General features: G+C 37.5%; 1 protein-coding gene across 1 annotated transcript in view; it reads left to right on the forward strand.

The window, feature by feature from the left end:
• Positions 1-14,297, forward strand: part of LOC139720173 (integrin alpha-8-like) — a 64,367-nt gene that overhangs the window by 19,791 nt on the left and 30,279 nt on the right. The window contains exons 2-5 of the mRNA XM_071631538.1: positions 6,701-6,834; positions 8,961-9,058; positions 10,189-10,327; positions 12,587-12,651. Coding sequence (XP_071487639.1) covers positions 6,701-6,834; positions 8,961-9,058; positions 10,189-10,327; positions 12,587-12,651 — 436 coding nt within the window. The remainder of the gene's footprint in view (positions 1-6,700; positions 6,835-8,960; positions 9,059-10,188; positions 10,328-12,586; positions 12,652-14,297) is intronic.

Consider the following 14,297-nt stretch of genomic DNA (forward strand, 5'->3'; position numbering starts at 1 on the left):
TTCATCACATTTTGACGAGAGCGAAGACCTTCGTTTCTATTCCAAAGAACTCCAACCTTGTACATTTTTTTATTTCTGTGAATCATATTTCTACTTGTTATTCTATTTTGTCATTCTATTTATATTATCATTTGTCATTCTATTTCTTGTATATAAGGCACCACTGCAAAGAAGTTAGCAAAATGAATGTGCCTACCCTGTATTTTTGAAAGAAAAAAGAAAACATGAATGAATAAATAAATAAATAGGCCTTTGAAATCAATTTTGAGTACTCATGTCTTCGTGCTGCATACGCCCCCAGCTGTGTCATTCTAAAACCAAGAGGTTGTCACGTTTGACATCTGTTAAGGTCAAAAAGGTGAATATGGATTTATCCGAAGAATATAAATTTACGGTATATAGCTTGTTTTCGCAAATATGACTTTGGTACCCCTATCCTGAGCGTATAGGTGAGATGTTTCATTTCGATTCGGTTCAGTTCCATTCAATTCAATTCAATCTATTTCATTTCCTTCTTCACATAAGATAATAGAAGAAAAATCACAAATGATCTTGAGTACGTACGAGTACATGCAAATCAGAGGTAGTTAAGAATAACTCGTAATAGCAGTTGAACTTTAAAGACATGATAGGTCGCGAGAGTATTACATAATCACCCCACATTACAACAAAATAAATTAATTTTCTGCTCCTATAATCAGGCCGGATAAAGGCAGCATTCCCTTTACTTCATGCATGTTTCCATAAAGAAATTTCATAATAATGTTCAATTCAATTTTCCCTTTTTTTCAGTTTTCTTCCACAGATCATAATAAGAAACATACATTGATCTTGAGTACACATTGGCTGAAAGTTAGCTGAACAGTATAAAGGTAATTAACAAATAATTATTGAAAACATTATAGTTCCAAATCAAACTTGTTACATTATTTATAATCTTTAAAAAAAATCAAGTGGAAACAAACGGGGGTCCACTGTAAAATTTGTCCATGTTGAAGAGATGCACAAAATGGCATAAGGAGTGGCCCAACATTCATCTCGAATAAAACTGATCTCAGCTACTTTGTTTTGTATTGTTAAGGATAGAATGATTGATTGATGGATATAACGTTTTGTATTGTTAAGGAAAGAGTGATTGATTGATGGATATAATGACATGCACCATATATAGTTGCGTATATAGCTCTGTGTGGTTTGAACTTTTGACATATCGGGCTAGTACGGACCTATTCTTGGCGGCGTAATAACGATTCCAGACACAAGTCGACCTCCGGCATACCCTCTCCAATCCGATGTCGAGTCACGTACAGAAAAACATCGATGCCATAAATTGTGAAGTTTAGTATAAAAAGCTCGCAAAGAAAAGTCAGTTTTATCGAACAACTTAACGTACAGCACCCGTGATCCCAGCGGATTTGATACTATTCTGTCTGCTGCACGGTGCAACCACGGGTCAAAACAGAGCCAATTCATGATTCTGAGAAGCATTCCCTTATTTCATTTCAGTAGTATAATTATATTTCATACAACCTACTACTGAGCAGCGAGCGGGAAACACATAGCAGACGGTTCGTTGCAATGAAAGTTCGTTTTACTCCGTACAAAAGTGCAAAAAAGCTATGTGAGATTGTAAATAGGTCTCTTATGTTATCACGAATCAAACGTGCGTCAAACAAGTGACTTTTATTTTATTAGTTCTTTGTTTCTTTTGGTTTTTCTTTCCCGCCAGTTGTGGCAATTTGTCATGCTGTCGTCTGCATGCTCTTTGGCTGCATGACTCTATAGCATTGCTCATCAAAGTTCGAACGTGTTGTTGTTGTTGTTGTTGTTGTTGTTGCTGTTGTTGCTGCTGTTGTTAATAGTGGCACTGATGTTTTTATCATTCAGTCACGTGCTTGATTCCAACATAACTATAGGGGATTGCCCACACCTACCCCTCCCCCTACTTTTGGTGGTATGACATATATATATAAATATAAATATATATTTATATATATATATACATATATATATATATATATATATATATATATATTATTATTATTATATATATGTAAAACGGGCTGTAAACACGGTTAACCTTTCTTATACCGAATTCAGTCAACATGGTCGACAAGGCTGCATTTCTATAATATTACTATCTGGCAATCTGTCGATACTTTATCATGAACAAACACAAAAAGATGAGGATCCATTCCTTGGTCAAGGTGCCATTATCGTGGTGGTGGTGAGGATTTTTTTTTTTTTTTTTGCGGGGGAGGGAGGGGATGGAAAGGGATAGATCAGTTCGGGAAACCCACTCACAAGGGGGGCCCCTCCTTATAAGTAACCCGTCCCCCTTATAAGTAACCCCGTCCCCCTTATAAGTAACCCCCGGGGCACCCCTTATAAGGAGTCTCCACGCTTTTTTGCAATGCAACGCGAAAATGAAAGGACTGCGGCAATTCGCTTGATTATGTCCATAAAGCTTCACAAGTTTCCTAGTTACTCACGAAATTTGAGCAAAATCGGTTTGAGGCATCATATCTAAAATCATGGATTTAAATGCGATGTCAAACGACCCATGCGAATGCTGAAATGCGAGCGATTGCTGGCGTGAGTGTCGCCAGGCGCGGCGGCGCGGCAATGCTTGAGTGCAGACGTGGCGACTGAGTACGTACTCAGATATGATGCCTCAAACCGATTTTGCTCAAATTTCGTGAGTAACTAGGAAACTTGTGAAGCTTTATGGACATAATCAAGCGAATTGCCGCAGTCCTTTCATTTTCGCGTTGCATTGCAAAAAAGCGTGGAGACTCCTTATAAGGGGTGCCCCGGGGGTTACTTATAAGGGGGACGGGGTTACTTATAAGGGGACGGGTTACTTATAAGGAGAGGCCCCCCTTGTGAGTGGGTTTCCCGAACTGAGATATTATAGAAACGTTGCTATAAGCGCTTTATAAATGATATTCGTTAATATTATTATAAAGAACATGGAAAAAACGGAACCGTGGCAGTTCCGGCTAAATCGGACGAATAGAGGATATTCCCAAAGCCGTTTAACATGTTCTACCGGGAGAGGGGTACTGTATGGTCATAGCAAGGATCTATTAACTCATCGGTCCCCAAATGAGGTGATGATGCTGATAATGAATTGATTATGGCCTCACGTGTCCGACGTTTTACCCTCACCCGAAGTTTTACTACTAAAAATTCTTCGCTTGTAACGAGTACGAAAAGTTTGTTCATCGCGTTGCTCGAGAAGATGGAGTTAGAAACGGGAAATGGACATTAGAATTGATTTACAGATCATGCTTAAGAGGAGCCGCGAACGCTCACTTGAAGAGGTTATGTGACGATACATAATGATGCCGCGGTGATGTTCGTTATTCCGAAGGTTCGTTATTCCGAAACACACAAATTTACTATAGCAAGATGTTTGTTAAACCCGAAAATGAAATAGGGTTCGTTAATCCAAACATTTGTGGCGCAATTCCGAAGGTTCGTTATACTGAAAATGAAACCAGGTTTGCTGTTCCAAAGGTTCGTCAATCCGAATCGTTATTCCAAAGGCTCGTTTATCCGAAAAATTGAATACGGTTCATTGATTCGAAACAAAATTGAAGTGCATTCTATCGAAATTTCGGAATTGCGAATCTTATTTCGTTTTCGAATAACGATCCGTCCTTTTCATTTTCTGATTAACGAACCTTCGGAATAAGGTAACCCTTTCCTCATTTTCGGATTAGCGAACCATCGGAATAACGAACCTTGTTGCATTTTCGGATTAATGAACCTTCAGAATAACGAACTGTAACCATTGCGCTGGCAGTTCGAGCGCCTTCTATAAACACAGCTCTTTCTCAATGCATTGTACTGGTCAAAGGTGGTGAGCTGGATGAATCGTCGTGGTTGGGCCTGTGGTAGAAATGCCATCGTTAGTTCATATACCGAGACACTCTGTCGAAATGTATCATTAAGTACAATGATAAAAAATAAAGACAGTGTTGGCAATAAACGAATAAACACACAGAAATAAGTAAGAGATAAGGCAATGCTTTAGCACGGACATCATACCAGCACAAAGAGTGAAAATCCAACCCACCAAGCAGTAACGTGAGTCGGGCAAGAACTTAATATCACGTATCTTCTCGTCTTACACTATTGCCCCTGATTTCTTCGGCAGTCGAGATCATTTGCAGTTAATTTTTCTTCAGCAATATATCATCAAAACCATTCCACACTGTGCACTGGATAAGGCTGTACAATTTCAGCAGGAAACAAAAACAACAGTGATAGCTGCACTTTTTGCACAGTACACAATAGACACTAAGTTGCTACATGTCGGATCATATGACATTGTTCATACTTTTCATAACTGTACATGCTATTAGGAAACACGTCTTTCTTCGCTAAGAGTGCGGTCTGTGGAGGGTTCGACAATTTTGTTGTGCAAACTTATGATATATTTTAATGAATATCTTATGATCGCAGCAAGGGCAATGCTGCTGCTTTGGACCTAATTAAAAACAGATTTTAATTGGGTGCCATCCTAGTTCATGAAGGCAAGGAAGGAGAAATTCTCTCCGATTCGTCCTTTGCATATAGCCTATGTGCATGTTTATCATTGTATTTCTTTAAACGCTGTATATTTTCAAAGTCTTTTCATTTGCATGTTTTTTCTGACGGAAAAACAAACAAACAGACAAACAATAATTTATTGTCACAAAATTACTTTACACCTTTGAATATGATTCTGTGGACCCATAATAGACGTATGAGCTCTATACACAAGCGGAGTCACTGTGCCTGACAACCTCTCATCCATTTTAAAGTAAAGGCGTTACTTCATAATCTCACACCCAGGGTAAAATCTTGATACTTGCAAGAGCAAAATAATCTAGTGCTCTTGACACTGCCAATACGTGGTTTTGAGCCTGCGATCCTCTGCAAGGTATAGCGCAATATATGATGGCGTTGTCCCAATCAACCTTGCCTAAATACAATATTTTACAGACTCGCTAATGTATTGCAGGTATACAATGATCATGTCCATAGGTTTTCGCTCCAAGGAGCTGAATATTAGCACGAAAGAAATGTCTTACAATAATGTTGATGACAATTCGTACAGCCTCACAAATCGCAAAGAACTTAAACTCACTATGGGATAGTACTAGTAGATGATTTGTGCCCCCCCCCCCCTGCGGATTCCTGACATGCCTGAATCTGTTCATGATGGTAAATGTGGCTCATTCTAGCTTCATTTGATTTGTGAACTGTTCATACTCCCCTATGGTTCATGGTTGTACACATCTCTTATGTTGCTATCAACAAATGATCCACTTGTATACGTATCTTCACCATAGCTGCTCTGTGTGATGGATGCTTATTATGCCCGTACCATACTTTCCGTTTCGGCGTATCTACAGTAAGAGCCGTTATTGGTATTATGTAAAGAGCTACTAAAGGGATTTTATGATTCCATGCTCCACTATCCATGCACGATTATAGTATAGCAATCTGTGAAGTAGATGTCCTTCAATTGATTATATCACATAAAGTTTCGTTAACGACTTTCTCTTTACAAAGTACTTATAGTACTACGTGCAGGCTGCAATGCACAGAATGTTGTGCCTTTATGCAAGTAATGCGCTCAGTTAAACGACGTTTGGTACGTTTTCCAGGATATGCCAAGCACACTTCAGTATACTTTTCTTTATGTGGTTACAGCTCGTTATTCCGAAGGTTCGTTATTCCGAAGGCTCTTTATTCCTAAGATTCGTTATTCCGAAGGTTCATTGTTCCGAATTTTATTTTCGGATTAACCAAACTTCGGAATAACGAACCTTCGGAATAACGCCACAAATGTTTGGATTAACGAACCCTTTTTCATTTTCGGATCAACGAACTTCTAGGTATAGGGAATTTGCGTGTTTCGGATTAACGACCCTTCGGAATAACGAGCCTTCGGAATAGCGAACCTTTGGAATAACGAACAGCACCCCTTTAGGTTCTTGTCGTTTTTCTGGAAAGTGATTCCATTCCTCGAATAACCTAGATTATACTAATAATGTTCTCTGATAGTTTGTGTTCACCGTTGGGACGGGTCGTCTTCCTGTCTGTCAGTTATTAACACGAGATGATTGCTGTGAGACGCAAATTAGCGTAATCTGGTTAACGCCTCCCCCTTGAACGACTCTTTCAATTCTTGTCAGACTGTTCATGCTTGTACGGAACAGTTACTTAAAGAACTTACTGGAGGGAAAAAGACGGGGAAAAAAACCTATATTACCTGTACTAATTTTTTTAGGCACATGAAATAATCATATCCACACATACACCCACACAACCCTACACATACTCCAACACGCACACGTAAAAGCACGTTATCACTCTTTCCTAACGGGTCTAAGATGCAAGACCATGGGGACCATTGAGTTACGATCTTGAGAGACATTTACAAGATGGATCGATAACATCTAATGAGGTTCATGATTTTGAGCTGTAATTTAGGAACAGCTTTGTAATTTCTCCTCTTTTCCTATATAACTAATGTCTCAGACCCGAACAATCATAGCTGCCCTTTCATCCAGACTGATTTTATTAGAAAACAGGATTGTCACCTGCCTACGTTTTGCTGTTTTTCGTCAGTGTATTACATGTTATGTTAATTACATGTTTTTCTTCCCCTTTCATTTTCTTTACACGTCTTTGCATTCAGGATGCTTGTCGGGGCGCCAAAACATCAAACAGCAGACCCGAATGTTGACAGAGGGGGCGCCCTCTTCCAGTGTCCCGTCACTCCTTATGACAACCCAAACTCGTGTAGGGAGCTCAGTCAATTTAACGACCAAGGTAACCAAAGTCCAGAACTGTCCAGTGACCCACTGACCCGCCTTTGAAATCATTATTGGTATCATCTCACGCTCTTAAGGCGAAAGAAATGTTTCATCAATAGACCCGCTCACCGGTTAAGGTTTCAGTGAAATATAATCTTTTGAGGTGTAGAATTATTGCAAACGCTATCGCACCATCATATTCCACCGTTAAAAAAAAAAAAAAAAAAAAAAAAAAAAAAAAAAAAAAATCTCAAGTGTTTGCAAGGAACTTGTGTACGTCAAGACTTGTTGATGCCAGGAAACGAGTTTGTATTGCACCTCTGTGAGCTGATTAGAGCAAGTTTATGCGTTGCTACTTGAGCTCTGCCAACTATCTCATCTTGACAGTTAACCGCCATGACCCCCGTTAAATTTCCCTGCAGTGTTTCCTGCCTTGTTGTAAAACTGGGTCTCTTGGAGACATGCATTGATTACACATACCAATACAGTAATTACAATACTGATTGGAATCTTGACTGCCAGCTGTCCACTTTAAATGTGACCCTGCACCTCAAAACAAACAAAAAGTCGCCAGATATGAATTTTTAGTTAAGACCATTAATCTGAAAGAGCAGACTTTAAGCTTTAAAATGATGTATAACTCAAATCAAATGGACTCTCCTAACCTATCTAGATATTGGAAAGAAAGCACAAACTCAGGAAAAGTGTGAACTGAGAAAAGAGTCTCTGAAGTACAGTGTCCATTCAAGCTCTTAATCTTTACCAAACCGTGCTGGCTGTGCGATGAATGGGACAAAAAACAGGAAGTAAACCACCAGAGTAACAACAATGAAGGAATTATCAGATTAAACTGAAATTAAGCATGCCTCATTAACACATTCTGTCCATATTTAATGCCAACTTTCAAAGCAGTAGCACTATCCTTTCAAAAGTAATTAGAGTTGAAAGTGAAGAATGTGGACAAGGTTTTTTAGAAATGAAAAAGGGATTCTATAGACACACCTAATCACACTATTCTACCAAAAGTGATCGAGATAAACTGCTAAAAAAAAAACCACTTTCCTGCCCGTTTTATAATATCAAATTCAAGCATAATGTAAAAGAAGACCCGCTCTTTAAGAAAATAAGAAAAAGTCAAGTTCGGCTAGGTTGACCCATTTCACTTATTTTCAGTCCTCATGCAAAATCAGTGTGTGCGACTTTATGTTCGTTTTGAGGTGCACGGTCACAAATTGTTTGTTGAATTTTGTTGTGTTATGTCGTTTTATAAACATAAAAGTATGCACAGACACAAACGTCTCATATTACATTAAAGAAGAAGAATCCCTATACACTTACGCGCTATTTCAATCATCTGCGTGACTCATTAATTACTTGTCCATAAGTTTTTGTGTGAGATTTGTGCACATTTGATTCATTGGCATAGAAAAGGTTACTTAATAGCTGAGCACAATCATGTATACGTATACTGTCACAAACAGCTACAGGTGCGGATATACAAATACCCTAGATAAACATAAAGAGGGTACATCGTACTTTCCAAACATGATGGACTAAAATGGAGTATCTAAATGCAATGAATGAAATTATACAACGTATTAACAAAAAAGTGACCACATTTGGAAATATAGGCCAGAAATGCTAGATTTAATCTCATAATTATACTATATCTTTCTGAGTTCATACGAATTTACATCTGCACTCCGACGCAGCATTTGATTAAAAGACAACCACCTTTCCCAGTGAAAGTAGTGGGCTCTAAAAAAGTGCACTGCGCTATTAAAGTTTCAACCACGTGGAACTTGAAATAAAGCACTCATTTTCAAACTAAAATTAGAAACAACGAAAAGAAAAAAACCGTTAAACATATATGTGATGCGATCGATGATTGATTTGTTTTAAGTTTATCTCGGCTGTAGTAAAAATAGTTTACGAAAGAGGAAAAGGGATGTTTTGGCGGTAAATTTTACTTCTACTTTCGCAAAGATACTCAAGTGTTTGTTTGTTTTTTTTAACTTTACGTCCACATGGTATTTGCTGTTTAACAGATTTATTTTGGGCAAAAAAGACCCTGAAAGTTTAGAAAGTCAGATCTAGTAGTCTCGAGTATTTTCATGTCGTTTCATCTCATCTTGCGTTAAGGAAATGATGTGAACGAGCAAAACGAGGCCGTCGCCACGAAATCGGGCCAGTGGTTCGGCGCCTCGGTGAAGAGCAGCGGTGAGGACGGCATTGTGTTGGTAAGTCAGTCCGGAGAAGATGAAGTTGCTCTTTCATTCATAAAAGGATGGTATAGTTTTGGTTCAGATAGCCCTACTGGAAAAAAAAATGCAATGTCCCACAGTGTGAGAAACACAGTGGGAACACACTGTGGACACAGTGTGAAATCTCTTCATACTGTTAGATTTAAACGTTTTAACAATGTGAGCACGTATGAATAATCTACTCACAGTGTGAAATAAAGCAGTACTATATCTGAACACTCTAAAAAAACTTCACACAGTGTGAAATGATTTTCACACTGTTAAATTCGAGCGTTTTCACATAGTCGTTGAACACACTGTAAACACACTGCGAAAAAAAAACCCTGTGGGACACTGTGTTCTTACCTGTAGAGAAGGATGCAGGGTTCCAACTTGTGTATGTGTGTGTATTTGTGTGTGTGTGTGTTTGTGAGACAATGGTAAACATCTTATGAAAAATGAAAAAAAAACGTGCAATTCATAGAGGAATACAGACTTTATTTGATGAAAATTGGTCTTGAAATGACTGAGATATCCCAAATTCAATCCTAATAAAATGCAACAGGCCACGACTTTTATTAGGATCTCTGAGTTTTACCTTATTTTTGGATATCTCAGTCATTTCAAAACCGATTTACATATCAAAAGAAATTTAAATTCCCCTTAGAATTGTATGCTCTTTAACATTTTATAGAGTTATTCCTAAATATTTCGCAAAAGCGTTCAAAGCTAAATCCTCACCTCAACCAATACTATATATATAACACGAGACATAAGCGTTGGCTCTGTGGTTCAGACAGATTTCATGGTGGAATTCTGCCTCAAGTAGACACATGCCATGAGTGATGTCGCTGTTATCAACATGAAAACTCCAGTGAAACTTGCGGGTTCAGAAATGAAACAGTCATCTGAAGATTTTAAAGTAATATGGAAGACTTCGAGATACGTGTTTTTGAGTGCCGTTTCCTCTATAAAGATCCAAATTTGTTTGACAAAAAAAAAACAGGAAGATGATAACATTAAAGTCTTTGGGAATCCTCATGACGTGAACCCCCCCCCCCAAAAAAAAAGCCCTGTCATGGTATCTAATATTGTTACCATGGTTACTTTTGATGTTTTTTTCCAAGGCGTGTCGTCCTCTGTACACGTGGTTCATCGCTCCAGAGTCATCATCCTCGGCCAAGAGAGAGCCGATTGGCGGGTGCTTTGTCGCCAGGAACAACTTCACGCAGATCGAGACGTACGAGCCGTGTAGAACGCCAGTCCGTGAGTCTCTCACTGCTTATACATGTTCGATGTGCGAGTCTGTCGTATTCCGTGCTGCCGGCTGACGATCGTATACTTTATACTTACTTTGCCTGAATATACGTTTTCAAAGGAACATTTTCCCAAACATCCCTTTCCTTCTTTCCTTCTTTTTTCTCACAAATTGACAAATTCATACTCCCTTGACCTGATAATGTGAATAATATGTTAAAGGCACACAAACATGGGACTCAAGAGGGCGCTGTTGGTTAATGTTGACGTTAATGTTTTTTAATGTTAACGTTTACGCATCTGTCATGTTTTTCATGTTTTCATGCTACTATTATGACAAAGGGCAATTCAGGGAAACAACTAGGTTAAGTTGTGCTTAACCTAGGGGAAGGTCCATTCCAATGTATTTTGTTAATCTTGTTAGTACTTCATCAATGATTGACGGGTGGTGGCATTGACTGAATTCAGCATTTGAATTGTTTGTTTATTTGTTTGTTTTTAGCAGCCATAGCTATCTTATGAAATATAGTCGGAAAAAAAATGTTTAAGATACTTTATGTGAAACACACAATTAGACCTAGTTAGATTATACTCCATTGGCCAAGTAAGTGATGATCATGGAACATTGTGTCATGTATCAATACCAGTTAACATACATTTTGCATTGCATAGTTCATACAAAGCAAACTCTCTGGTCTCATTTGATTTGATTTGATTTGACTTGATTTGATTTATTGGTTCTTGCATTATCATTGTACATGCAGATACATGTACATGCATGACATAAATAGACATAAACATTAGTTGTTAACAAAGTAATTTTCCCTCGTTGCCTTTACAATGTAGAGCAAAACGTATCAGCTATACAATAATATAGAAGGGTACAGCTTGAGCGTAGCTTACATTTAGGTTGCTATCAGGTCGAGCTATTATGTAGGTCCGATGTATTCTTTGGTGTCTTGTAAAATACGCTTACATCACTATGTTTTTCTCTGATTTTAGTATATCGTTCTATTGCCGTGACAACTCGCTTTGCTGAAGAGTATAGCTTCCGGAGAGGACGGAACAAACATTTTAAAATGGACAATTTTTTGGCCAATGCTCTGGCATTTCTCAAACTATGACTACATATTTTACAAAATCCTTCCGCATTCGCTGTGACCACAATGATATAGCTCCCACTGGAATTCCCACTGGAGTTCCCAGTTGTCATAATAGTGTTAATCCATAATAAGGATCACTAAGGGCAGAGCATTCCGAGTGCATAAAATGAACGATCACTTTCGACGAGACATACTGTATCTATTTCTCAGATGAATGGTGCAGATATAATTTCTCGTCATTCAAGTTTACATCTGTCAACTTAAATCACTGATGATAAATGCGTTCTGTTTGTATGAGTCTATAAATCATTTTATAATGATCAGTCAGTTGACTGGTATAGTATGTTTTATGTGTCTTTCTATTTCAAGCATAATCATGCTTTAGCTCCCTCTGTTACTCTAGTTTCCTGTGTTTTATTACCTGACCAGTAATTGTCAGGTTTGAACATGATGCTTTCCCTTTTGCCAGGCAATGCATGCGAAATAGGGTGCAATGATTGAAGGCAACATACATGCGCACAAACGCATACTAGTACTGTAATATCATGCGAATCATTAATTTTCAAACCTGATTCAAACCTGATTTTTTCATCAAGATTCCTTGTAAATGCTTAGTGTTCGTTTTCCCACGTCTAATTTATATATTATATAAAAAAGTCGATATTTGTAAAACATGTAATAGCAATGACGTCCATCATTTTTTTTTTAAACACATACAGTCACATTCTTTCCTTAGTATCATTGTTGTTTTTACGATTACTGGGAGCATAATGTGTCAATGGTAATAGTGGTAGTATAGGCCAACTAAGAAATATGGACCCTACTACTGCCATCCTTACTGCTGCTACCGCTGTTACTACTACTTCTACTACTACTACTACTGCTACTACTTCTACTACTACTACTACTACTACTACTACTATACTTTATACTACTAATGCTACTTACTACTACTACCATTACTACTACTACTACTACTACTACTACTACTATTACTTACTACAAGTACAACAACAACAACTACTACTACTACTACTACTACTACTACTACTACTACTACTACTACTATAATACTACTACTCATGCCATTGTTAATAGTGCTTTTGTGACTGCTTTTATGATTTTCAATGAAAGTATTTCCCTTTTCTTCATTTACACTGTACAGAAAGTCAACAGAGTGTATTTGGGATTTCGCATTGTGAAGCCGGACTGTCTGCTGACATCACACAGGTAAAGAGGGTGCATATAGTTGAGGAATGATGGCGGAATGTTATCTTGTAAACTTGTTGATGATTAAGTTGAGTTATTAGAATTGGCATAACTATAACCATAGTAGGATGCTTAAAAGATAGACAGACAGACAGATAGTAATATACATTTATTATTGATTGATAGCTATAAATGGAAGATAGATAGATAGATCGATTGATAAATAGATAGATTGATAGATGAATATATATATATATATATATATATATATATATATTTATATTTGATTGATTGATTGATTTATAGATATATAGATACATTGCAGATAGATAGACAGATAGATAGATAGATAGATAGAGAGATAGGTAGATAGATAGATAGGTAGATGTGTAAATTGATGTATCGGTGGATAAAATCAATGAACGTAAACTATTCCTTTCATAATTATAATACAATTTGATGAGAGCATATTTTGATATATAAAGATAGATAAATAGATAGATGTTTGTAAATAAATGTAAACATGTAAAATGATGCATCGGTGAATATTAATGAACAGAAACTATTCAATAAATGATACAATTACTATATAGACATGAACATTTCATGCGAGCATAATTTAGTAGGCGTATACAGTGCGCTGGCCATTGCCCATGTTGAATGTTATAATCGATAAATATATTGCAAGAATAGTCAGCCTTAAATTTCAATATCGTATTTTAGTTGCTTTTTTTTTCTTTGTTACATGTCGTTCTCTTGTTATCAAAGACCAAATCCATATGATTTCGCGGTTAACTTTTTGGTTCCTGGATGAAAGGTTATAGCTACACCGCGGCTACACCCTCGCACAAATCTAGGAAAACGCCGAATTAAGTCTTGTCCGGCGCAGTTCCGGACCATTACCATATGCAAGGATTGAGATGTTTATCTAACTCAGTACATTGTTTATTGAGTGATAGGCATTACAGCCTCAACTGTAGTTGTAAGTTAGAAATGTGGTAAAGGGCTGATGGTTTTTGCGGAACAGTAACAGGAAATCAGAGGTATGTTCTTGGACTTGCCACTGACTATCGGTGACTATGCACACACAGGTAAACAGGTAAACAGATAAAGAGAGAGAGAGAGAGAGAGAGGGGGGGGGGAGAGAACCCCACATCCTTGTATCTATAATCCATATAGAACAATGCATTATCTTCAAACAATATTATGCGACCATGTGTATCCAGGTCGTATAAACTCACTTTCTTCTACTAAGGACTAAGAGTATGTCGATTTATGCAGACCAACTGCTGTGTGTGTGTGTGAGTGTGTTTGTGTGTGAGGGTGGTGTGTGTGTGTGTGTGTGTGTGTGTGTGTGTGTGTGTGTGTGTGTGTGTAAAAATGACAATGGCAACGGAAATTGTAATAATATCCCTTGTCGATCCTTGTGGGGTATTGGGAACAACCTTAGATGAAATTCATATAGAGTCTCAATCAAAACAAACTAAAACAAATAAAAAATGAATTTAGTCCATTTGTAGTATTGTTTGCAGAAAAGAAAAATGAGACATGTGAAATAAAAACTAAATTCAATCAATTCAACAAGGAAATATATTGAGATCAGTGAGTATTTACAGTTTTTGTCGACGAAATGCTCAACATTTTCGTTACGAAATGACTGATTTCGC

Source organism: Diadema antillarum, unplaced genomic scaffold, assembly GCF_040938485.1.
Source record: "Diadema antillarum isolate AM-2024a unplaced genomic scaffold, OU_Dant_1.0 scf00000123, whole genome shotgun sequence".
NCBI lineage: Eukaryota > Metazoa > Echinodermata > Echinoidea > Diadematoida > Diadematidae > Diadema > Diadema antillarum.